The 27,537-nt window shown below is 47.7% G+C and overlaps 1 protein-coding gene across 2 annotated transcripts in view; it reads right to left on the reverse strand.

The window, feature by feature from the left end:
- MICU1 (mitochondrial calcium uptake 1) overlaps window positions 1-27,537 on the reverse strand; it is a 627,696-nt gene that overhangs the window by 172,421 nt on the left and 427,738 nt on the right. For both annotated transcript variants that reach the window (XM_078643080.1, XM_078643081.1), the window contains exon 9: window positions 20,789-20,926. In XM_078643080.1, coding sequence (XP_078499206.1) covers window positions 20,789-20,926 — 138 coding nt within the window. The remainder of the gene's footprint in view (window positions 1-20,788; window positions 20,927-27,537) is intronic.

Consider the following 27,537-nt stretch of genomic DNA (forward strand, 5'->3'; position numbering starts at 1 on the left):
AAGGTGCTACATTTTGATTAGTTTGTGCTTTGTAAGTTTTGGGGTGATCATTCAAGTAGGGGCCAAGAAAAAAGGGGTGTCTCAAAAATCAAAATCCCAATGCATTTTTCATATAATTTTTTAAGAAGGGCTACAGCAAAAAATGCTGAACGGAATTACACCAAATTTGGCAAGAAGCTAGACCTTGGCCCATATAGTGTTTTTTTTTGTGATTTGGCGTAAATCTATCCAGTATTTTTTGAGAAGCGGACGGTTGAGTCCGCAAGAGGCTTGAGAGACTCTTGTGAGAGTGCAAGTTTAAAAATAGAGAATACCGATTGGCCCATGGAGATTTATTTCCCATGGGCCATCTCGTTCCCAATGGAGTCAGGAGCAAGTGCTTTGATTGGCTGCCAGCAACATCAGAAATATGTTGCTGGTAGCCATTACAGGACTTGGAGACTTAGTCTCCTTGTACTGAAGTAAAAAACAAAAAGTAACATAAGAGGGCAGGGTAGGGATACCATGAACTCCTAGGCCCCTGTGCACATCCCCCCCCCCCAAACCAACAAAAAAAGCTTCAATCCAAGTGGAATGGAAACAAAACAGGGAGCTCAACCCTGGGATTGTATTCAATACGATAAGGGGAGGGGGGACCACATGCCCCTCTCCCTGAGCCATTAAAGTTCCAGGTGAACCCACCCCAGGGAAGACATCTGAAAGTAAAGGTTGAGAGGCTGCGTGGCCTCCCTCCCTGAGCCTCCAGAGGCTGAGGAACCCCATCCCCAGGGACCAAAATTACTTGAACTAGGGAGGGTGGCTGCGTACCCCCTCCTGGAGCTATAACGGTCCCAGGGACCCCATCCCCCAGGGCGTCTCAGGTGGTATGTGTCAATGAGTCCACCCTCGGGACATAGCGTTTTACCTCCCTGCACCGGTTCAGGCAGGGAAACCTGTGTCAGCTCTTGCTTTGCAAGAGCATTTCTGAATCTCCCTCCAAGCAGGAGCAAACACAAAGTGTGCTTCCAGCTGGCAGTTGGTAGCAGACTTTGAAAACCGTTTCCTTGCCCGTAGTGATGCAAGCAGGGAAACAGTTAAAATATTGCTCCCAACCAGAGGTAGCAGCATTAGTGACTGCTCCCTCGGGTAGGAGCAATGCCGGCTCCTGCTGCATGCGGGGAGATATCAGGGACTACCCGAAGGCCCTCAAAAAGTGTATGGGAGGCGCCCTGGGTGGCACCAGGGCACCCACCTTTCATAGTGTGGGCACCAGGGATGGGGTCCCCGAGGTCAATAATCAGTTGAGGGGACCCATGCGGGCCCCTGATCCCTTTATTTTTACCAGTGGCCGTGGGGGATGGGGTCCTCAGGGAATAACAAGGCTGGTGTGTGGGGGGGCGCACACATGGACCACTACTCTTTAAAAAAAATATTATAATAATGAAAACATGGTTGTGCATGGCGGGGTTTGGCTTTACGTATGTTAAGAAAATATTACGTTACATTACAAAAACTAGAAATTCACTGAAAAAACAAAAGGTTAAAGTAACGTTATAGTTAGGTGAATATGTCAGTGACAACATTAAGGTTTCAAGCTAAAAAAAAAAAACACAGAAATTCATCAGTTATAGTACTATAACTTACGCCCCTTCAATGCACTGCTTATGAATTTCTTTTAATAACTCTGCAACTACTTAACGGATTTACACCAAATCAGGAAAAGGCACTTTTCTTGACCAACAGCTACCTTTCTCTCTAACATCGCCAAAGTTATTGGCAAAACAAAAAACGCGCCAGATATGGAAACTAGATCTCAACTATAACTACCTACTGGTGGAGGGGCGTGGCTTGCCAAGCAGTAAGATGGCTGCTCATCGAGAGGGCTCTGCCGGCAGCAACATAATCCTGTTAACATCCTGCCCACAGAAGAGCCATAGATACCTGCTATCGGCGGGGATTTCAATGTGACTGGGTCAGACATCGGCGGAGGCGAAGTGTGCTGAAGACGGCCCTGTGAATCAGACAGAAAGAGGTGGTGTGGAAGATCCAGAGGACAGGCATGGCTGGGTCGCTGCTCTGACTGCGCGAAGGGCCTGGGCCTGGAGAGCAGAAGTAATTGCGCTCGGTTGGAAACACAAATCAGCGTTCCAGGAGAGGGATCCGGAATGGACCACGGCGCAGTACTGGAGTCATAATTCAAGTGCGCTGCTTCGCTGCCGGCCTAGCCGCATGCCTACGGTGATCCCCTGGGCCGGCATCAGATATTGCGCTGGGCCCAGCACTGCTCCAACGGGGAGCCAGAATGACAGAGGGAAGCCCTGACGATCTCTAGCTGAGTTGCGTCCCCAGTTGCCATTGGGGCGTTCGGCGGGCCAAATTGCTTCGCTGGGGGCCTATGCGGTGATGAGTTAGTGGGCCGCATGGGGCCCGGTGGCTGCCTGTGGCACCCATGTTGACCCCTCCCTCCCTTGGCTGTGTGGCAAGAGTGTACTGGGGCTGAGGCGCTCGGGCGGGAAGGCAGTCATAAGTGGAAGTGCATGGAGCTCTGCAGATTAATGCCCGAGTAAGGGCACATGGGAGGGTGCTGTGCAGCAGGACGCACAAGTTACTACTTGTGTAACGATATATCTGTAAGAGACATTAGTTAGTATTAGATTCCTTACCTTAGAATATCCCCAGGCGTCAGACTGGATCCGGAAACTTTTGCGTAGCAGTACCCTTGCGCGTCGGTAGGCGTCGTCTGCGGCTCCACGTCCGTCGTCAGCGTCGCCGTGATGACGTCGTCGGAGTACTTAGACGCCACCTCCGCGTGCTGACGTCAGTTCTTAGACACAGCTTTTCCCCGCCAGAAACGCAGAGCCATGTTAAAAACCAACACTGGTGCCATTGAAACTAGGGCCCTGAAAGGGGGTAACCCTAACCCTAGATATCGGTTCGCATAACGGGGAGGATGGGTGGGTCGGTAAGGAATCTAATACTAACTAATGTCTCTTACAGATATATCGTTACACAAGTAGTAACTTGTGCATCTGAAAGAGGCATGTTAGTATTAGATTCCTTACCTTAGAATAGATACCCCAGCAATACCAACCCCGGTGGTGGGTCTGCGAACCAATAATCACACCAGAAAGTCCTGGAGGACAGAACGGCCAAAGAAGCCATCCCTCCGGACTTGGCTGTCGAGGCAGTAGTGTCTTCCAAACGTGTACAGCGAGGCCCACGTAGCTGCCTGACAGATGTCTTGTAAGGGCACTCCCCGGCCCAGGGCAGTTGTAGTCGCCGTGGCTCGGGTGGAGTGAGCCCGTAAGCCAACAGGGGGCTCCTTTCTAGCCAAGGAGTAGCATGCCTGGATACACAAGATGATCCACCGGGAGATGGTCCTCTTGTGCACCGCTTTCCCCTTCTTAGCGCCCACGTAACCAACAAAGAGTTGGTCATCCACCCGGAACTGGCGTGTGCGATCCAAATAAAATGAGAGCGCACGTTTTGGGTCCAGACGGTGGAGCCGCTCTTCCTCTTTAGAGGGATGCGGTGGCGGGAAGAAGGTTGGCAAGGTGATAGACTGCCCGATGTGGAAGGCCGTGACAACCTTGGGCAGGAAAGATGGCTTAGTACGCAACACCACTTTGTCCGGATGGACAGAAAGGAAAGGTGGAGTACAAGAAAGAGCCTGGAGCTCACTCACTCTCCTGGCAGAGGTGATGGCAACCAGGAATGCTGTCTTCAGAGTAAGAAGGCGGAGAGGACAGTTGTGAAGTGGCTCAAAAGGAGCGCACATCAGAAACGTAAGAATCAGGTTCAAGTCCCACTGAGGCATCACAAACGGAACAGGAGGGAATGTGTGTGTGTGATGCCTTTTAGAAATCTACTTACAATAGGGGACTTGAACAAAGAAGGTTGATCAGGCAGCCTCAGAAAGGCTGAAAGGGCAGAAAGATAGCCCTTGATAGTGCCCAGAGCAGAGCCCTGCTGGGCAAGAGAAAGAAGGAAGAGAAGAACCTCAGAGAGAGGGGCAGCAAGAGGATCCACAGCCTTTGCTGTGAACCATGCCACAAATCTGTTCCACCTGCAGGCGTATACCGACTTTGTGGAGGGACGCCTGGCTGCCAGAATGCCGTTACAGACTTCAGGAGGCAAGTCAAATGGCCTCAACTGTCGCCGCTCAATCTCCAAGCATGGAGGTGGAGACTGGACAGGTTCGGGTGGAGGACCGTCCCCTGATGCTGCGACAGAAGGTCCTCCTGAAGAGGCAAACGAACCGGGGGATCGACTGACATACTGAGTAGCTCTGGATACCAGTACCTTTGTGCCCAGTCCGGAGCCACAAGGATGACTTGGGCCCGGTCGCGCTTGATCTTCTTCAGCACTCTGGGCAGAAGTGGTACAGGCGGAAAGGCGTACAACAGACCGCAACTCCACTCGCGACGAAAAGCGTCTCCGAGCGAGTGCCGCCTTGGAAATTCCAACGCGCAGAACTGATGACATTGCGCGTTCTCTTCGGTGGCGAATAGATCTAACCAAGGCTCTCCCCATCGCTGAAAGAGGCCTTGCGCCACGTCCGAGTTCAGACGCCATTCGTGATCCATCATGCCCCGACGGCTGAGCTCGTCCGCCCTGGCGTTCAAAGAACCTGCCAGGTGTTGAGCCACCAGGGTCACGCCCTGGCGTTCCAGCCATTGCCAGAGGCGCAGAGCCTCCTGGCAAAGGGTCCACGACCCCACCCCGCCCTGTTTGTTGCAGTACCACATAGCGGTGGTGTTGTCCGTGAACACCTGCACTACACTCCCCCTGACAGAGGGGAGTAATGCCTTCAGCGCTAGACGATTCGCCCGTAACTCCAACAGGTTGATGTGGAGCCGGGCCTCCGCCGGAGACCAGAGGCCTCTGATCTCCGCCTCTCCCATGTGGCCACCCCATCCCTGGAGGGACGCGTCCGTCACAACTACGTGCTCCGGTTGGGGAAGTGAGAGGGATCTGCCGCTGACCCAATCGCTGTCCGTGAGCCACCACTGCAGCTGTCTCGCAGTGCCCTCCGAGATCAGGACGTGGTCGGACAGGTTGCCCTGATGCTGGGCCCACTGAAACTTCAGGTCCCACTGCAGAGCCCGCATCCGCCACCTGGCGTGATGCACCAGTAGGATGCAGGAGGCCATCAGCCCCAGAAGCCGCAGCGTCAACCTGACCGAGACCCGGGATAACGGCTGAAAGATGAGAATCACAGCCTGAATATCCCGGACCCGCTGTTCGGGTGGATAAACCCGAAACCGCGCCGAGTCGAGAACCGCTCCGATGAAAAGGAGCTTCTGAGAGGGGCACAGGTGTGACTTCGGCACATTGATGGAGAACCCCAGCCTGTGCAGGAGCTCTGCCGTAGTCTGGAGGTGGCCGACGACTGTCTGGGGCGAGCCCGCCTTCAACAACCAGTCGTCGAGGTAGGGGAAGACTGAAACCCCTAACCTGCGCAGATGAGCTGCGACCACCGCCATCACCTTTGTGAACACCCGTGGGGCGCTGGTAAGGCCGAAGGGGAGCACGGTATACTGAAAGTGCTCGTGGCCAACCGTGAACCGCAGGTAGCGCCGGTGGGCCGGCAGGACGGGGATGTGGAAATAAGCGTCCTGCAAGTCCAACACTACCATCCAGTCTCCTGGGTCCAGGGCAGCTAGGACCTGAGCCAGTGTCAGCATTTTGAACTTCTCCTTCCGGAGGAAGCCGCGGACGTTCCTTAGGTCCAAGATAGGGCGTAGGCCCCCCTTGCCCTTCTTGGGTACCAGAAAGTAGTGGGAGTAGTACCCACATCCTACTTCTGGCCCAGGAACGCGCTCGATGGCCCCCTTGGCCAAGAGGGCCGTAACTTCCTCCTGCAGAAGTCGCAAATGATCCCCCGATACACGGTGGTTCTGCGGTGGCATGGCTGGAGGAGTCGCCTCGAAGGGGAGGGAGTAGCCCCTTCGGACGATTTGCAGCACCCACCTGTCCGAAGTGACAGTGCGCCAGTGGAGGTGGTGATGGCGAACCCTGCCCCCCCACTGGCGTCACATGGGCCTGAAAGCACGGACTAGGAGGGTTTTGAGGCGGATGCTGCGGGGGAAGGTGTGGACTGACCTCGCCGTTGTCACCGACCGCCGGGACGGCGGTTCCCACGGCTGCCACCGCGTTGGGTATTACCTTGAGGAGCGTGGCTGGCAGCACGTGTGGGTACACCCCTTCCGTGGCCACGAAAGGAGTGAAAGGCAGTCGATTGCTGGCGCGGGCCGAGAGGCCCAAGGACTTGGCCGTGGCCCTAGAGTCCTTAAAGCGCTCAAGCGCATGGTCTGCCTTGTCACCAAAGAGGCGACGGCCATCAAACGGCATGTCCATCAGAGTGTTTTGGACATCGGCCGAAAAGTTGGCGGACCCCAACCAGGCGTGGCGTCTGACCGCCAACGTCGTTGCCATCGCTCTACCTAGCGAGTCGGTGGTATCCAGCCCACACCGGATAGAATATTTGGCTGCATCCCGGCCCTCCACAAGGGCTTGGCCGAGTTTGGCCTGTACCTCCAACGGACACTCTGGCAGCACTTCCGCAACCGTATCCCACAGAGAGTGGGTGTAGCGGCCCAAGAGGCATGCGGTATTGGAAGACCGCAGACCCAGACTAAGGGATGAGAAGATCTTTTTACCGTACTGCTCGTACCTCTTGGATTCCCTGTCCGGCGGCGCCGACGGGAATGCGGTCTGGGAATTGGAGGCCTGGATGACCAGGCTCTCGGGGGTAGGATGGGTGGACAGGAAACATGGGTCGCCCGGGGCTGGGCGGTGGCGCCTGGCCACGTTCCTATCTACGGGCGAACCCGTAGCGGGCTTGGACCAAGTGCCCAGAAGAACGTCGGTCAAGGCCTCATTAAAGGGCAGCAGAGGCTCGGCCGAGCTTGACTGCGGTTTAAGGACCTCAGTGAGGAGGTTAGTCCTCACGGCCGCGACGGGGAGCTCAAGGCCCGAGGCCTTGGCAGCCCTCATCAACACCACACTGTAGGTTGCCCCCTCCTCCGAAGCCACGGAAGGAGGGGAGACAAAACCAGTGTCTGGAGAGGTGTCCAGACCACTGGCCTCCCCAAGGTCTCCTGCCCAGTCCTCATGAGACTGACACTCTCGGGTCAGAGGGTCCTCAGACCCCTCCCAATCCCCTTCATCACCCATCTCCTGATACTCAGGCTTTTCAACCAATGGGGCCTGTTCATAGAAGTGAAACTCTCCAAACGACGTCTGGAGCGGCGCCCATCGGGGCCGTCCCGACGTTGGAACAGGAACGAAGGAGGTATCGGGGACGGCGCCGCCAGAGGACGGCGCCGGAGGCAACACCTGATGGACCGACGCCGGGGAGGTCGTAAGGTCCACCGGCGACGATCCAGATCCCGAAGAAGGTCTAGGGGAGTCCCGCGGCGCCGGGACCGAAGGCGCCAGCGTCGCCGGGACCGCTGGACCCTGCGTCGTGATTGGGGGGCCCTGCGGCGCCGGGCCCGAAGGCGTCGGCGGCGTCGGGGCCGAAGCATCCAACGGCGTCGGGACCGAAGCCCCCGACCCGCTAGAGGCCCCAGACGGGTCCGCCGGGCCCGAAGGCGCCGCGGAGCCCGTCGGAGGAGAGAGTTTCCACAATGGCCATGAGGAAGCGCTCGATCTCCTCCGGCGTCGCGTCTAGCCCAGGGACCGTAGGGTGTGGAGCTGGACGCGGCGCCCGCGACTCCGACGGAGCCGCGTGGGTGGTGTCACCCGAACCCCCGGCCGCATCGCGTGAGCGTCGGGGGGAGTCCGAAGAGCGATGACGCCTCTTGGACTTCTTGTGCTTCTTACTTGACGACGACTTCGACCCGGAGGAGTGCGGCCTACTCTCGGAACTGTGGTGGCTCCGAGCCCGCGACCTGTCCCTCGACCTCCCGTGGGACCGAGACCTCTCGCGGCGCGGGACCGACTGCCGGAGTTCGAGTCGCCTGCGGGACCGCTCCCGCCTGGCTTTCGAAGAGAGGGCCCGGCAGTCGGAGCAGGCCTTGTCGTCGTGGTCGACGCCTAGACAAGTTAGACACAGGTGGTGAGGATCCGTGACCGACATCGTGCGGTCCCAATCCTCGCAGTGTTTAAAGCCAGGCATCCCTACGGCACCGATCGGAGTCGTAGACTTCGAGAAATGATCAAAAATGACCCAAAAAGTTAGTCAAAAATTGACTATGGGTTACTGCTTTTTCCAGATCTGCGCTTGCTGGCGCGGAAAAAAGAAGAACTGACGTCAGCACGTGGAGGCGGCATCTAAGTACTCCGACGACGTCATCACGGCGCCGACGACGGACGCGGAGCCGAAGACGACGCCTACCGACGCGCAAGGGTACTGCTACGCAAAAGTTTCCGGATCCAGTCTGACACCTGGGGATATTCGAAGGTAAGGAATCTAATACTAACTAATGTCTCTTACAGATATATCGTTACACAAGTAGTAACTTGTGCGTCCTGCTGTATGTATCACAGCACCCTCCCATGTGCCCTTACTCGGGCATTAATCTGCAGAGCTCCATGCACTTCCACTTATGACTGCCTTCCCGCCCGAGCGCCTCAGCCCCAGTACACTCTTGCCACACAGCCAAGGGAGGGAGGGGTCAACATGGGTGCCACGCCTGGGGATATTCTAAGGTAAGGAATCTAATACTAACGTGTCTCTTTCAGATGGTAAACCTCTATTGCTGTTCCCATTGCCCTGCTGGTCCCGGAGCAGCCCTTCTTAGAGTCATGAGGAAACATGATGCCAAGCAGTCTAAATTATCTTTTGAAAACAGTAGCCTCACAAGACAAATGGATGTTGAAACAGATGCAGACGCTGAGCAGGGTTCAAGGGATGAGGTGGATGGGCAAAACGATTACCTCTGGTCTGCTTAAAAACGATTGATAATAAATTGGATATACTTACCTCTCAGCTAGACCACGTCAAGAAACAAGTGGACACTCACGAAACCCGCTTAGATCAGCTGGAAAATCGTACCTCCAAGGCCCACAAGTTCTAAGTTGAAACTGCTCCAAATGGGCAGAGTACTCAATGTTATTAGAGCCAAAAATAAGTATTTAGAAGCCTGTTCGCGCCGAAACAACCTTTGAATAACGGGAATACCGGAAACAACAGCGATATCTAAGATGGAAACCTTTGTGGAAGAGTTGTTGTGCAAACTGTTTGGCCTAGACCTTCGACATGTTCACAGTCGAGAGAGCACATTGCACTTTGGGCCCTAGGCCTCCTGTTGGAGCGCCGCCTAGGCCAATCCTCGTACGTCTGTTAAATTTTTGAGACTGCAATATCATCCTACACCTGGCAAGAGAACGATGTAGCATTAACCACAAGGGGAACAACATCTCTCTATATCCTGACTTAACTCCAGCGGTACAGCGACTAGAAGTAAATTTGTGCCTGTCAAACAGATCCTGTTGCAGGCAGAGATCCCCTATTCCCTGCTATACCCAGCAAATTAAAGGTAACATACGATGGAATTGTGTGCCACTTCAGACGCCAAGTCGGCCATGAAATTTGCCAAACATTTGGGGGCCAGAAGCGTGCTGCTAGGGCAGCCAAAGGAGGCCCTTCGGACACAGGGCTAAGTGATAATGACTAGCTTTTGGCGCAATGTAATGCCACACACTGACAAATAACCAGAGTCTTCTTTCCAGGTTTGATCTTCCATTTACAGGAAATGGTGGCTCTGGACCCTAATGGAAATAGATCTGCAGCTGAAACCAGTGTTCGACACCAGAGTACCATTCTCGCTTAATGGTTTCAAGGTCTTTTTCACACAAGCGGCCACCCCGCCGCATGGCAGGGCTGTAGGCCAGTGTACTTATGCCCCCACGGAGATCTCCCGCTTCTTGTCCCTATGCTTGTGGCTGGGGTAAAGAATTGGGTTTGTTTGAAGTGAAGGGCTACTTTGCACAACCTAGTTAGGAGGTTGGTGTGGGTGGGTTGGGATTTTTAAATGTAGTTTTTCAGATCAGAGCTCCACAAAATCAGCAGATACTAGGACACCGCAAGTCACATCGTATCCATTGAAACTCCCTACAGTCAAGCCCATACGCGTACGCAACATTAGAACACACTGGCACACACAAAAGTGTCAGGCAGACAGTGAAGCCTGGTAGAGATCCTGTACAATCCCATAGGTACACCAGATTGCTTTGACGTCTTACAATCTACTCACCTGGAATATCCGGGGGTTGAATGACAACAGGCAAGCCAGACTTATACAGTATTATTTAACCAGGCACAATATTGACATCTGTTTTATTCAAGAGACGCATCTGAACAACCCCTCCCACGCTAAACCACATCTAAACCACATCACAAAAGATGGGGAGTATCTACTCCTCTATATTCTACAATTATGCTAGAGGGGTAGCTATACTAATACGGCAGGGCCTGGGTTGGACAACAACAGTCTCACACATAGCTCCGGAAGGGAGATATGTCATAATGAGTGGTAGGTTGGGAACTGTGAGCATGACCTTGGCGGCGATCTATGGCCAGAATATTGATCAGCCTGACTTCTTCCACAACATATGGGCCAAAATGAACATGACTAGGTGTGACACCATTATATGGGGAGGGGATTTTAACGCCCTGTTAGAGACGATGCCATAGATAGAAAGGGAATTTCTCGAAGGTTACACCGCAGATCTAGAGAGGCACTCAGCACTATTATATCGGAAGGCAACCTGACTAATAGCTGGCGGCAATGGCACCTCGGCACGGCTGAAGGCACAAGCATTACGGAGCATCACAATGCCTGGTCCAGGTTAGATTACTGGCTAGTGCCTAGAGACGTAGCCACCTGGTCGACATTTACCTAGGACATTATCAGATCATGCCTCTGTTCGCTTACAATTGACTATCCAGGGGCTGATGCAGAGGGTGTTTAGCTGGAGACTCTCCCCTAACACCCTTTCCGATGCGGTGTTTCAGGAAGAAATCAGGGGTGACATGGAGGAATATTTCACTTTAAACACGGGGTCTGTAAACCTAGGCCTAACTTTGGAAGGCCTTTAAGTTTGTAATTCGGGGGAAAAGCATAGCCCAACAAGCTGGGGTAATGCAATCTATTAGACAATTCCTTGTAAAGTTAGAAACAAGCATCAGGGACATTAAATTGCAATACTATAGTACCAATAATTCGAGTCTTTTGGTACCACTAAGGGAAAATGGTATAGAATAAGAAGAAGCACAGAGGGAGGTGAAATTTCTGGGTAAATACGCCCTAGCTAGACGGTATTGTAAAAGGGATAGGCCGGGTAGAACTCTAGCTACTATTCTATGAACGCAGAGCAATGCTACATACACACCCAAAATTTAGGATGATAATTGCGACCCAATCAGGGGCCCTCAGGAAATACTTGATCAATTCACCCAATGTTATACTGCTATATATTCCTCCACCTCTCCATAGAACTAGTAGATCTCCAGTCCTATCTTGACTCCATCGAACTGTTGTGGTTGGAGAGGGCACACAGGGCCTATTTAAACAAGCCCTTCACTACGGACAATATTATAGAAGTAATTAACAGTCTGCCTGCCGACAAAGGTCTGGGCTCAGATGGGCTCACCACCACCTTCTACAAGTGTTATGCATCGCTACTGGCACCCCACCTCTTGACAGTATATGAGGAAGCACAGGAGACAAGGCTACTTACTCCCACTATGCGGGAGGCAATCAAAACGTCACTGCTAAAACCAGGGAAACCCCCGAACGAGCGGGACTCGTTTTGCCCCTTATTGCTGACAAATATAGATACCTAAATTTACGTTAAACTACTGGCGAATAGTTTACAGCCACTGCTGCCCTCGATTGCTCAATGTTTGTTGACAAGGGTCTCATGACCGGCACTTTAACCCTTCCCAAGCATTGCACTTATTCTCACTCACTCACACACTCACTCACACCTTTCCCCTCCTTCACCCACTGGGGCACAAATGTTTTCTGAATAAGTGATGTACTTCCTTTGTGATATACGTAACCCGCTGGCACATTGTGATTAAATAACAGTGTTCCTTTGCAAATGTATTACTTTTTGTTTATGTTATGTTTTTGATTCTTGCATTAGGTATCCACCTTGTTTTTAACTTTGTACTGGGACTCTTTGCCTATCTGTACCGCTAGACACCCAGGTCCCAGTGACTATTTGGGTATACCCTTTTCCCGTAACGCACTCTGAGCAGGCGCACGTGGTATTGTATTTTGATTTGATAAAAGCAAACACACATCATGGTAGAGAACGAGCTTTTATCGTACACGGAGGAATACATCAACCAACTATTGAAAGACCCATCCCATAATTTTCTATCATCCAACACCCCCACCATAGACTTTACACTCAATGACAAGGTAGCCCGCCTGGAACGTCTGGAGAAAAAGTTGATCCGCATCAGACTGCATGGCCATTTGCTGACTAGTTACCTCCAAGCAAACATTATCCCTGTGGGCCTCCAAATTAAAATCGAACCAGCTATCTTTGTTGATATCCCTAAATTCAAGGAGGGCTTCAGTTTTTTAGCCAACAACTGCTCCCGGCACTGGATGGTGCTGGGAGTACACACTGCAGCCGAAAAAGTCCAAATCGTAACAAGGGAGACTGCAGCTCTTAAAGCTGAAATCGCAGGCGACACCACTTTGACCAACGCCAAAGACGCATTGACACATTTGGAAGCCACTTTGAAAGACTTTGAAACTACAACTCAATCCAAGAAACTAGAGAAATTAGCACGACAAGAAGAACATCTTTCCTTATCAACAGGAAGACTATTTCAAGCAGGATAATCAGGGATGCTTCACGAATAGAAACAGAGGGGGGTTCCGGGGAAGATGAAACTACACCACCTTTTCCGACTCCTCCTACAGCTCAGAGAGTGACACCGAGCTTCCCGGCTTAAGTTCGGGCTACGGTTATCAGGAGTACAGATACCCACCACAGGTCTCTTTTTTAGGTCAAGGCCAAGGGAGACCTCCAAGGGCCGCAACAACTGGTCCAGAGGGCCCCCACGGGGACAGCAACCCAACAACATGAATTGGGAAGGAGGCAGGGGCAGAGCCCAGAAACAGGTCACTTTCCGACCAGAGGAACATGGAGAGATATCCACTCGACGCAAAGTATACCGGTGATGAGTCCTCCACCCAACCCAGTGGTTAACATTTCGTCATATACCTTGAAGTATGAGGAGGCCAAAGTCCTTTCCTAGGTTCCCACTACAACACCCAACAAATTTGCCAACAAAACTGAACTACACAGATTCTTTAGGAAGATTCGCCTCTGCTACTATTTCAGAAATTCGACTTTCCAACAAAGAGCCTCCTTGCACAGGACAGAGTCCCTTCCTCGTTTGTCCCAGCAACTTACACCATGACAAACAAGATTCTGGATTATGAGGGGGTGGTTTTGAGAGGTCAGTAAGATATTGGAAGAACGCAAATACACCAAATTCAATATCAGTAGGATTGAGAAGGCTGCCTTACTGGCCCTTAAGGAAAACAAGGAAGTGGGAATCAAACCCGCGGACAAGGGTGGTGCCATTGTGGTTCAAGATGTGGTCAAATACAACGATGAGATATATAGACAACTCAATGACGGCGTCAGCTACAAGAAATTACCATCCGATTCTTCAAAAAACTTGGCGCTAGAGATACTCTCCCTCACCCAGGAGGGCCTAGAACAGGGTTTCATCACGGATCTTGCATTCCAAGACCTCAACCAAAGGCCTCCCAGACTACCAACAATCTACATGCTGCCGAAGATGCACAAGGACATGACCAACCCACCTGGACGTATCATTGTGTCCAGGTGTGGATCAATTTTGGAGCCTCTCTGCAAATACATCGACCATTTTTTGAAGTCCATTGCCGAAAATACCCAGACCTACCTACGTGACACCATGCAGACCATCAACATCGTGGACGAACGACTCTTTGATCACACTAAGCAACTACTGGTCACTTGTGACATTGTGTCATTATACACAAGCATTCCCCCAACAGAGCACCCTAGCTGTCGCGGAAGCAGCACTTAACTGCAGGCTTGCCCCAGTAGCAGTCCCTACTGACTTTATCATTTCACTTCTGAGGATTGCGATGATGAAAAACTTCTTTATTTTCCAGAACCACTTCTACCTACAGACAAAAGGAGTAGGGATGGGGACTACTTTTGCCCCAGATCTAGATATTATTTTTATGGATGATTTAGAGAGCAAGTACATTTTCAACGACACTAATCGTTTAACAACAATTGTGAACTGTGGAGGCGTTACATAGACGATATCCTGTTGATCTGGACCGGGAATCCATCTCAACTATCATCCTTTCACAATTGGCTCAATCAGAGGACCACTGACATCCAGTTTACGCTGCATTCTGATGCCCAACGAATTGATTTCCTTGACATAACCATCTTTGAAGAAGGAGATGAACTCTATACTACATTGTATCCATAACCAGGGGAGCCTAACTCTCTCCTCAAGTACGACAGTCATCATCCGAGAGGCCTGAGGGCCAATCTGCCTTTCGGACAGTTCCTGCGCATCCGCAGGAACTGTTCCATGAAGCATAATTACATGTTGGGGTCCGAAGATCTTGCACACCGCCTGATGGAACGAGGCTATCCCACAAGACTGATAAAGTAAGCCAGGAAGCAGGCATGGTTCAGCCCGCGTGAAACCCTACTTCAACCAAGAGATAAAGTCAACACGGTCGAAAAGAGGATGATTTGTGTGACAACCTTTTCCACCAACAGTAACGCAATCAAGAAAGTCATAATTAAACATTGGGGGCTCATATTGGATGACTTACAGCAGGACGGCCTACCCTTACATTCATACAAAAGGGCCAAGAGCATCAAAGATCACATTGTCCGTTCATTTCTCGAACCCCCTGAACCTGTTACAGTCCTATCGCTGTGGAACTTACCGCCTATTGTAGGCCATCATAGGTGTGGACTATGCAAGGCTTGCGCTACCACAATTCAGACCAAAGAATTTGAACACAACCAACATAAGATTTCCCTTAAGACCAAAACTAATTGCAATAACGAGTCATGTCATCTATGGGATCATTTGCCCCAGTGATTGATATACGTCGGACAAACTCAACAAAAGGTTAAAGTGAGGATACTTCAACACTGCATTGGATACGCTGCGAGGTACCTGGTGCACCTTTGGTAGACCACTTCAGGAGAGCAGGACATGACCATGATAGTTTCCAATGGATTGTCCTTGAGAAGGCCACTCTAGGACCGAGAGGTGGCGATATTGGCCTGATACGGAACATTCGTGAATCAAACTGGATCCCAACTTTTGACTCGATAAACAACGGATTGAATGAAGTAGACAGCAGTCACGCACAGTTAGCGACGCTTTGCCCATAGTACACATTTCTCTCAGCCCCTGGGGGTTAGGCATGGGCCTGGCTGTCTTTCATAACTATTTGCACTCTCTCTTGTAAGAGGGACACATTGTAAACTCTCCGCCATTGTGGCAATCCCAATAGAACCAGTTTTACACTTGGTTAGGTGAGTTACACACTGACAGACAGAGGCCCAGTACCCACAACCTACGTACACTGTCTGTTCGCCTTTGATTCACCATTGTTCTGATGGAGCAGATTTCATCTGCAGTCATGCATTGTTTTATTTTTTGTGCTTCAGACAGGCTGCATTTAAATTGCCACGCACATTTTGGTGCAGGTTAAAAACATGGCACATGAAAAACATGAAAGTGAGGCCTATTCACTTCAGACTGAAAATGCTTTTGCTGAATTAACATGTGTTTTTTTTTGCAATGTAGAGAAAAAGTGGCCTTTTTACCTTTGAAGATTTTTAATAGAATGTGTTTCTCTCTTCCCAGCACATCCATGTAAACTAAATGTATTATTCCTGTCTTAATAGACTTTGACTTGTTGCATATTTTGATAAACATTTTCAGTTAATAACACCTCTTTTTATAATGTGTGTGAATTAATAATGCACTTGGGAAACATAATGGACTGATTTACATGAATTAATATTATCTTTGTGTTTGTTTTATTTTTGGGGCCTACACAAAACATGGCTGCCTGTGAATCCATCAAGGCTATGACTTGCAATTTAATGAGAAGGGAGCATGCGCAGACTGTGGCAGCTTTCCTCATGACAAAAAGTCAAGGACAACCTGAACTCAACATTCTTGTGACTGTGCCAATGTACCAGTTAGTTAAAAGTGTCCATCTACTGCGCTGAGAAGGAAGGAAGGATGAATTAGATTGAAACATTTTTCCTAGTAAATGTTGCAAATGTTTATAAATGTAGTTATTCATGTATGCTTCTTTTGTTAAGACTAGTGAAGTCAGGTTTTTAGAATGAGTCAGGGAAGTGTGACCTCATGCCTTTATGACTGACCAATCACGTAAGGTTCTCCTGAAAAATGCTACATCTTTGTGTAGTCTGCCAATAATTATGGTATAAATACTGTCCTCTCTGGATGGGGACTGGCACTTCTTCTTTTTCTCAGCTCAGCTGGCTTCTATGGGTTAGGTACGAGAAACGTCCCGGGAGATTGCTGAAGGGCGGGCTTGCGTCCGAGGAGTGTCAAGGGGAGGTTTCTTGCTTCCACGTCATATCTTGGCACTTCATGCCACATTCCTTTGAGGCCTGTGAAGGGCGGGCTGCTTTCCTCTTTAGACACAGACAGACAGACAGAGAGTGCAGTGGATCAGGATAGGATTAGATGCTAAACTTTAAGTTTATGTTTTGACTAATTAATTAGGTCTGAAAAGATTTATTTGATTTATGCATTTATTTCTCTTAATAGCATATTTTTGCAAACTATTTAAGTACTGATTAGCTTTGCAAGACTATTTTTCTTAGAAACTCTTTAGGACTTTTGCGCCACATTTTTCATAACTACATGTAATGCTTATATGCAGACTGTAATGTGTTCTGTATTATTGATATTTTTCCTGTTTTCCAAATTCTGTAACCTAATTGATATTTTACTAATGAATAAAGGGTCAGAGAAAAACTTAACTTTTGACTAGAAAATAAAACCCTTTAAAATACTCAACAACTCTCTTTATTGGCTTACAATAATAATTGTATTTTGACTGTTCATCTTTATTTAAAGTCTCCTGAAGGTAATACATGGTGTGAAGGGCCCAACACCTTTTGAGCGGTAAATTAGAGGTAGCATGTGGGTTTTGCATTGAGAAACTACCAGAAGAAATTACCGCTCTCCATCAGTTCCATTGTGTATGCATCTCTAGTATCTCTGCAATTTTCTGACTAACACTATCTGATGAGCAATAAACGCCTTTACCCTCATGCTTGAGAGGTACGCGTTCCCTCACTGCTCTGAATTAGCATGGAGTTCTTTGTCATAACCGGACTGTTTATATTAACCTGTATAGCTGCCTGTTCCATCAATTGGCAATATTGTTATGCTGATCTATGCAATTGCGGGGTCCGTACTTTGAGTTGTTTTTGCTTTCTGCTCATTAATTAACATTTTAGCAAGAATTGTGGGGTGTCCGACAATTGAGATTAGTTTCTACTTTCATTACTGATTCACCGTTTCGTTTCAAGTCTTTCTGCGCTGACCGTCCCCGCATCCAGCCTGAGAAAACGTGCACGCGCGCAGCATGCGTCTTTTGACATTTAATCCCGGCTCGCACACCCCGCGGCCGACTGCCTCCAAGGGGAACAGCTGTTTACAGGAATGCCTAATTCGACTTTGCCCACAGGTATTGTCGGTTCGACAACCGAGCGGTTGTTTTAAGGTTCTTTCCAGTTAGGGTCTGTTATTTTAATATTGATTTCCTCCGTTGACTCGATCTTTGCTCTTCAGATGTAGCTGACCGGCACCAGTGGCTTTACAGTGAAATAACACACATCAGGGACCTTGGATCTCTTCCAGCCCGCGTGAGTGTAGCAGCACGTTTATGTAATGGTGTGTAGAGTATTTGCAAGTTCTGCCATACTTCGTGCCTTGTTTTCAAAGGTTCCTTAGCTCGTTTTTCCATTCTTTTTTCAGATTCATTGCTTGCCTTAAATTTGTTCTCTTTGGTATGAAACTTCTAAGCACTTCAACCCATGTCAATTTTCACGGTATTTACCTACACTTTGCGCCTTCATTTTAACTCAAAATTAGATGTCCCAAAGTATTTAATTCCTCATTTTATTTCACATTATAGGAACTCTGCCCCGCCACTAAACCCCTGTCCTGAGGAAGACCCCTATACGTTTATACGGATACCTAGCTTTCTGTTGGGGTCAAAACGTCGACAACCTACCTACTGGCCAGCTTGCACCTCAACCAGAAGTACTGCATAGGCTTAGGGAGCATGGCTTTGTTGAATTTAATAAACTTACGTTGTTTTTTTCATCTGGCTCCATGTTGAAGCCAGTGTTCAATGTTTGTTGACAAGGGTCTCATGACCGGCACTTTAACCCTTCCCAATCTTTGCACTTATTCTCACTCACACCTCTCCCCCTCCCTCACCCATTGGGGCACAAATGTTTTCTGAATAAGTGATGTACTTCCTTTGTGATATACTTAACCCGCTGGCACATTGTGGTTAAATAACAGTGTTCCTTAGCAAATTTATGAATTTTTGTTTATGTTATTGATTCTTGCATTAAGTATCCACCTTGTTCTGCACCATTTCTATAGAACTCCTACTCAACTCCGTCGTATGGGACTCCGGCCGGATACTAGATGTTGGAGATTCAGGGCTACACCCACAACATTTCTACATTTGGCTTGGTGCTGCCCTCCCATTGCGACATACTGGGTAGCCATTTTCAACATGATTCATGATATTTGGGGAGTACAAGTTGAGTCCACACCGTTATTGGGGATATTGGGGTACGTGAAGGATACCCCGGCAGGTGCCCGGAAACTTCATGCTATGCTATTGGTGAAACGGAGGGTAGCCATGCACTAGAGGAAACTAAATGCCCCGTAAGTTAATACCTGGATACAAGATGTAACTTTTTGTCACTCAACTTTCTATATTCTGGGAATTAATGCCCATCGCTTCCAGACCCAAAGATATCTGGGGTATAGTCCTGGAGTGGGTACTCACTCTCCAACCTGACACTGCTAGCTCACCCAACCTCACAGATGCAGATGCACATGCCTAGCTTCTTATCATACCCTTAGCCAGCCTTGTGAGATATGGGACACCAAAGGGATATGCTGTCAAGTAGGCTCATGAAATAGCCGAAACTGTACTAAGATAATTCAGGATTAAACTGTAGCTAGGATAATGTCTGGGAATCTTTGAGTAATTATGTAACTGATACTCTGACCCATATTTGCTCTGTTATGGTTGTTGTTAAGGTACTAGCGTAATATGCAACACTTGCAGGTGTCGGACAATATTAAGCAATGTGATCATGAATGTATGGAGTTAAAACACCAATAAACAAATATATATATAAAAAACTATATACAGGTGACCGCTAGTAGGTAAAAAAAAGTATATATATATATTTACACACATACACATACGCTTAAAATGTTTAAAATTGACTTTGCACTGAAGTGTGTATATGTATCTTTTTGTATGTATAGGCAGATACACAAATAGGCACACATATATACAAAGTCAGACTTAAACATTTTAAACAAACATTAGGTTTGTATATTGTTTCACACCAATACTGCTTTGCAGTGAAAGGTAGATGGACAAATAAATGTGTGTGGCAAGATTAATTCGAATTGTTTGTCCATTGCCTCTAGGCACATTCAACTGCGTCAGTGATGGTCATAAGGGGGAGACAAGGCAATTAGAGTTGGGGCACTGGCCCAATCTGGTCGCCCTCTAGAGACACCATTGCTGGGGAGAAGCAATTGCAGATGTGTGGTACTGAGTGAACCACAACGAAAGCGACTCGGGTCTAATTAGGAGAATTTCACTATTGGGAAGACTTCTGGATGCCACTAAGAATTAAAGTCAACTGCCAAACCAGAATAGATGAGTGCTGTGTGGTAATTGTACATCGTGCAGCTTAGGCTTCATTCCATCTCATATCAGCGCAGACAGCTGGAGTGTGGGTAGACAGGACAACCATGGGAGACACTTGGAGCAATGTGCGCTGCTCCAACAATGGCCCTCCCTGCGCCTTCCCTGCAACAAAATGCCTTGTGTGTGACCCATAATTGTCTAGACCAAAGCAACTTGTCTCACTACGTCAATTACATTGTCATTCTACAGCAGAACCATACTTCTAAACCTCCTTTGGCTGGCAGCTTTCTGGTGTCATGCTGGCAGCGATGAGGGTGTATTGCACATTTTCACCAGGCTGTAGCTTTCAAACATTCAGGTCATAGTTTGCCAGCTACAATAAGAATTGAGTGAACGAATATCGAATCTGTAAAGTGCATGGCTGTCCTGGAACAGGGTATTTAGGAATTAAGAAGCGAGCCTTGAGTAGGCACAGAAGCGAAATTGTGGAGAATAGGTGCGTTTTAGTAATTTGAGAAAGGCAAGAGAAGGATTTCTGGTTGAATTATGCTTTCTACAACAGTTTGCTTAACCTGAGGTAACAGACCCGTTCTAGTGCCTAGCCTATTTGTTTTCTGAAAGTTCGTTGATATGTCTCGCAATCCGGAGGCCTGCGGACCTCTTCAGGTCCCCTTCTCACTCTCAAGCCAGTAGCAAACCACGACAGTACTGCACACCATGCCTTTCGATGCTTTTCTCAGTAAATGTCTCCCTCTTGCATTTCCAAGACTTTTAGGATCCCAACATCCAGTCCACTCAATATCTGTTGGCCGCGTGTAACATACCTCTCCATCTTTGAACCGCTGCTTCAGTTGTTTCAGCATGACTGTGAGCTTCTTGGACTGCACTCCACTGTACGCCAACAACATGCTGCCAAACTGACGCTCGGTGATCTTGCCGTTTACAGGGTCTTGGCGCTCAAACTGCAAGTGAATCAACAAGAAGATTGAATGCTTCTATAACAAAATCATTTTTATTCCTCACTCCAGTGTGCAGTCCTGATTAACATCCAAATCAAAACTGGTTTAAGGATCCGGTTAGCAGACCGATTATATATTTTTTTAAAACACACACGTTTAGAAACGGCTTTCAGATCCTTCACACTGGCGTAAGGAGGTTGCACATTAACAAGGGTTGCATACATTCGAATATTCTTTCTATCCTGGATTATACTGCGCTCTTGCCATTCAGGCAAGGTTTTCCAGTTGATTACTACAATTATACTCCAATGCAGATATAGGTAATTTCTAAAAGTGTGCCATCAATTTTTCTGACCAGTTTTAGTATAAGCTGCCACCAAGTATTACAAAAGCAAAGTTTGATGGATTTTAAGGAATACACTCCTTAGTTTCCTGATATCATATGTTGGTACAAAATAGTGCAATAGAAGAAATTTGAATCGAGAGCAGTGTAAATAACCTATAATGGAAGACAGAATGTTGCTCGGAGGGCTTCTTTGTATTACTCTATCTTGTTCAGTGCTCATCGCTGCCAGCTGCCAAAATCTTCCAATCTGAGCATTTTATTTAACTTAGAAGCGATCAGCAGGGTGGGGTGCTATCTGGGCACTATGCTGGCAGCAACTTTTTTCTATTCCTTGATTCCTTGTGGTAAAGTGTGTGAAAAGGAGGAAGTCCATAAAAATGGTGGCCCGAAATATGGGATGTGGCAGGAACTAAGACACATGGGCCCTCACACATGTGGGTCCCCTCGGGAATGAGCAGCACAGCAGTGCACTGGACTCTGCTTTGATCTGAATTGATGCAGGGTCTCCACATGCCGGGTTGCCCCCTCTGCCTGTACTTTAGGAAGCACCAGAGCAGTTATCTCGTAAGGATCTGGGGGTCCATTGTCTACCGATCTAGGAGAAACAATGAAGGTTTCTAGTTCCAACTTTTCTACACTCGGGGCTGTAGCACTTCATCCAAGTAAATGAAGAACCACGGGATAATGCACAGGGGTTAGCGTTTATCCAGTACAAGGCCAGTTGTGCAACAATCAGCTAGCCACTCAAATCTAAACTTGGCTCAAACCACTAGGGATAGGGTTTCACCAATTACGAAGTGTACTTGTTCAGATGCGCCATAGTTTCCTAGCAACCGGCTACCGGAGGAACTGTCCTAAGGATGTAGATTGGAAACCAGTACCAAATGACACCGAAGAGCACACACTGCCGTTTCACTGCAATCCTTAATATGCAAGTCCAATGCGGGCGTGGATGATATTACATTTTTTTTTGTTTTTAATTCACAACCAGGGTCTGTACTGTACATGATATGATTGGCTTCGACAACAAGAAGCAGCTGACACATGTTTTGTGACAGTGGGCTTAACACTAGATTGAAATACATCCCTGCTTACCCACTGATATTTCAATTGACATATGTCTACAAGAAGTAAGCAAGGACTCACATATAATTGAAGAAAAACATACACTCAATGCCAGACACATCAAATCAGGCGCGCAGCACCCATTGGGCTCATGGGGCTTCAGTGAGACATTGGATGGAACAGGGTATCATGATAATACAACACTTTTTAGACACACGACCTGCAGCACTGTATAAACACACTGAAATATTATTGGATTTGATACGTCTGGTGTTGGATAATAACATCTTCACACACAATGGTGAGCAGTATCACCAAATTCAGGGTGTGGCTATGGGTGCTAGATTTTACCCTTGTTTGCTAACTGTTTGAACAAGTCTAAATCACTAGACAGTAACTGTTCCTATGAGTAAGTGCTAGCCCATTCGGCAGCATAGAGTATAGGTGAAAAGCCAGAGTAGTTGGAATACACCCATCTTAGTCAATGAGTGAAGGTTGGATGAAGGGGAAATCCTTAAATTTGAAGAATAGCTCTTACACACCCGTTAAGGTGTCATATGCTTCATCATTAGGCGTGATGCTCCCCGTAGGGATGGCGATTTAGTCCCCCACGGGCCCCGCGAGAGGGCTCTTTGGCGGAGATCTTTTTCGAGGAACGCCGCAGTGGGAGTGTGGGTATGTCGGGAGTGTGCAAGTGAATTAAAAATAAAGTAACTATAGCCTAGATAAAGTTTATTCTTGGGTCCATTCTGTATAATTAAAAACAGGAAAAAGGAACTCGCATACCATTTCTCTCGTAAGGAGGGTTTGTTTGTTTTTTCAAATAAGGTGGGTAGTGATGTAGGTTAATAGTCAGGTCGGCATGTTTCACGCCTAGTTGGTCCCTAATGGATCCTATGGTGTTTCATCTGGACCGGGAAGAGATTAAAGTGCATAGAAAAACAGTTAACAGGGGTTTGAAAGAAACACAAAATACACCCTGTTTTAATGACCTGAATCAGGTGTGTGGTTGAGGTGTCTCTGAACCCAATCGTTAGTGCCCAATCCTACGTATAGATCCAACCCCAAATAATATTTGGAGATGCCTCAACGGCGGGAACAAGCGTCTCAGAAGGTTACAATGACCTCCTGGTAACTAGCATTTGTAGCTGCCCTCAGCCGTTTGTTCGCCGGACCTAAGCTAAGCTCTCTGTCCCTCTCTTTGTGTATCTGTTTGATCAAGTACCTATTTGTAAAAAGGAACCCAGTGAATTCTTGGAACATATACTGTACTGGGGACGTTACATTGATGACGTCATCATGTTTTCATGTTTTGGTCAGGAAATAATGACTGCCTCAATAGACTTTTTGCATACCTGAATGAAAATACCTTCAATATTGCATTCTCAAAAGAACAATGTAACTGAGAAGTGCATTTTCTCGACATGACCGTCCAGACGGAAGGTCATAGGTTGGGGACGCATCTATTTGGAAAACCAACAGCCTGCAACTCAGTATTACATGCCACCAGTGCCCATCCTCCCTCACAGACAAGAGCACTTCCCTATGGTGAAATGTTAAGAACAAAACGGAATTGTAGTAAACCAGACAAATTTAATCAGGAACTGGATAAGGTAGAAAATAGATTTATCAAGAGGTGTAATTGCAAAGATGTACTAGCTACTGCATAACACAAACTGACCAATTTTAAGCGTGAGAGTTTACTAGTTACCACCAACAAAAAGAAGAAAAGCAAAAAAAGGAAACAGTCATTATTACTCCTTATTCAGTACTCAGTCCAGAGGTGTATAGAGTTCTAACCAAGCATTGGCATTTACTAATTCGAGAGCACATTCTAAAAAAAAGCCATTGGGGATAAACCTATGCTTACAAATGGCAGCGGTAACTCACTCAGACATCTTTGCCTGTGTTATATACCTCCGAATGTTAGGGGTACTTGGCTACCATATCTACTGAAAAGTTTCTATGAATGTGGCACATGCAGCATTTGCTGCTATGCCTTGGACAAAACCACCACTTTCATGTACAATACTAATAAGACTAACTGGATACGCAGCTTCATCAATTGCAACACAAAATATGTTGTATACTGTGTTCGATGCATATATAATCTACCATTGAGATCTCCGTCGGACCCTAGGCTGAGAGCCCTCCCCTAGCTTCTCGCCAGGAAACAAATCCGTTTCAGGATCATTACCCTGGTCCATAAAGCTATCTCTGGGACGGGCCCCAGTTACCTATTAAAAAAACTTAAATGGTACCAGCCCAGTAGAACTTTGAGATCAGGAACCAAGTATCTCCTAACTCCACTCAGGATACGTAATTCCAGGCATGGTGGGAAATCCTTCTCACATCTTGCACCTACTACGTGGAATGCTCTCCCCTATCACTGTGAGAACCTTGGGTGATATGTGTGCTTAATAAAATCTTGTAACATAATATTACATAATCAGATCTACATTGGCAGTACAGTGAGACCACTAAAAGAATGAATACAAGAGCATGTAAAGGTCATAACAAACTATACCGCACATTACCCAGTGGTTACACATTTTACAACTAGGCATAAGACCATTGAAATGGGGAGCATTTTCTTTCCTGGTGTGGAAATCGCAGAAATTACCGTTGGCATAAGCTGAAGGCATTTTTGTTTGTGGCATCCATTTGCATTAGCCTTGTGTTGGCCATGTGATTCTGCCATCTTCACTGTTGCCTGCCTTTCTATTCTGCTTAAGTCATCAGCTTTAGTTAACTCCTTCTATTCTAAGCCAGAGCAATGTATGAGCTCAGAAAGGCATGTAGCTGCTAGAAAGCACCGGTTTTAGAATGTAACTGACAGGCTATTCCAACTGAAGTAACCAGTTCTGTTTCCCCTCCCACTTTGCTGACCAAGTGATTTCTGTCTGCCCATGTTAGTTAATAACTATTCCTGTATACGCCTGTATCTCCTATTTGAGTCTCCATGCTTACTCAGCAACAAATCAGGTATATAAGCACCATGGTTTCTGTATTCCTTGTACTACCTCATACAGTGCCCAAGGATGTTGTATTGATGTAGTCCCACTCACGAGTGTTAATAAACTTGTTTTCTTGATATTCCAGCTTCCGTGCCAATCTCTATTTTGTTGGTTTAAGGACCAGTGGACAGAGAAGGGTGAACCTCTGCACCGGTGGGCCACAAAAAAAGATAATTTCCACACTGGGATCTATATGGTCGGTCCTCTGCCTAGGGGAGTAGATGGAACCCTCTTACTCAGAGAACTGGAAAGTACATGGAGGGCAGTGGAACTGGGGATGAACATTGATAAGGAACTAAATGTATTTTTATAATTTCTAGGTTATCATTTTTGCAAAATGTATATGCTGTAGATTGTTTGGATTTTCTTATTTTGTGATAATGAAGTGATTGCCAGATGGCATGCGTGGCCAAAACTCTTATTCCTTTGGCAGATATTTATAACAACTGATGTATTTGTTCTTAATTCCATTCCTAACCTGCACTTGAGTGTTATATATATATATATATATATATATATATATATATATATATATATACACACACACACACACACACACAATGATTTTGTTAATGAGTTATATCCTTGGATGTACACAAATGTAAATGGAAAAAATAATGGATTATTGTGCACAATCCATATCCGTTGAGATGAATGAGCAACTGAAACCCATAGTATCATATTGAAAGGCACATGATATGATGAAATGATTTATTGAGCGCACGTACACCAGCGGTTTCTTGGCGCTTAGGCGAAGAGGCATTGACTGGTGCGGCGGGAGGAAACTAGTTATAGGCCAAGGAAAAAAGCCATGTTTTGAGCGTTTTCCTAAACTGAGAATAGGAGGGGACTTGGAGCAGTCCCGGGGCGAGGGAGTTCCAGAACTGTGGTGCCAGGGATGAGAAACGTAAGGCACAGTGTTTTTTCCGTTTGAATAGACAAGGGGTCATAAGGTTTGAGCTGGCAGAGCGTAGGTCGCGAGATGGAGTGTAGCGCTGTATTTTGGAAGCGATAAAAATAGGTCCGTGGGAAGACAAGGCTCTGTGAATCAGGCAGCCAAGTTTGAAGAGGCTGCGCTGGGTCACTGGGAACCAGTGCAGACTCTTTAGCAGGGGTTTCACGTGGCTGAATTTCGGCTGGCCATGGACAAGCCTAGCGGCTTGATTCTGTACCATTTGTAACCGGCGTGATTGATATGCAGGGATTCCGGCGCACAGTGAGTTTGCGTAATCAATACGTGACATTACTAGGGCCAGTGTAACTTGGATAAGAGCCTCAGATGAAAGAAATCTGCTGATTTTCCGGATTCTTCGCAAGTGGAAGAAGCAGACTGAAACCACTGAATTGATCTGGGCCTTCATGGAAAGATCGCTACTAATGGTTACTCCTAAGCTCTTGACCGAGCTGAGTGGGGAAGGCGGGAATCCCAAGGAGTGGGACCAGAAGTTAGAATTCCACGGATTCGCTGAGGACCCTGTAAGGACCAGGTCAGTCTTGTCGGGGTTAAGCTTTAACTGGTTTAGGTTCATCCAGTTACTGATGAAGTTCATAGTTGATTGAAAGTTCTCCATAGAGGAGGGTGAAGAGTCAATGTTAAAGATAAGCTGAAGATCATCGGCGTAATTAAAAGTAACTACTTCTCTCTTCCGGATATCAAAACTCAGGGGGAGAATGTATAAATTGAAAAGAAGGGGGAAAGGGAGGACCCCTGGGGGACCCCGCAGGTCATTTTTTTTTTCTCCAAGTAGAAGCTGGAGAGACGAACTGCTTGATAGCGGTCGTTGAGAAAGGATGTAATCCATCTCAACGGAACGCCCTGGATGCTGGCGCTCTCGACCCGGTCGAGCAGCAAGTTGTGGTTGACAGTGTTGAAGGCCGCCGCCAAATCCAGGTGCACTAATGCCTGCGTGATGTTCTGGTCAGCCCCCTTTCTGAGTTCATCGTGGACGGCCAGGGGAATGGACTCAGTGGAGTGTTCACACCAAAAGCCCGCTTGATGAGGGTCTAGGTAGTGGGAGTGTTCCACAAATGTGCTCAGGCAGTTTGCAACATAAGCCTCCAGGATTTTACCCAAAAAGGGAAGCAGCGATATTGGGTGGAAGTTGCCGAGTACCAGGGTGTCGGCACCTGCTTTTTTAAGGATAGGTGCAACTTCCGCTATCTTAAAGATGTTGGGGACGATGCCT

Source organism: Lissotriton helveticus, chromosome 5_1 (assembly GCF_964261635.1).
Source record: "Lissotriton helveticus chromosome 5_1, aLisHel1.1, whole genome shotgun sequence".
Classification (NCBI taxonomy): Eukaryota; Metazoa; Chordata; class Amphibia; order Caudata; family Salamandridae; genus Lissotriton; species Lissotriton helveticus.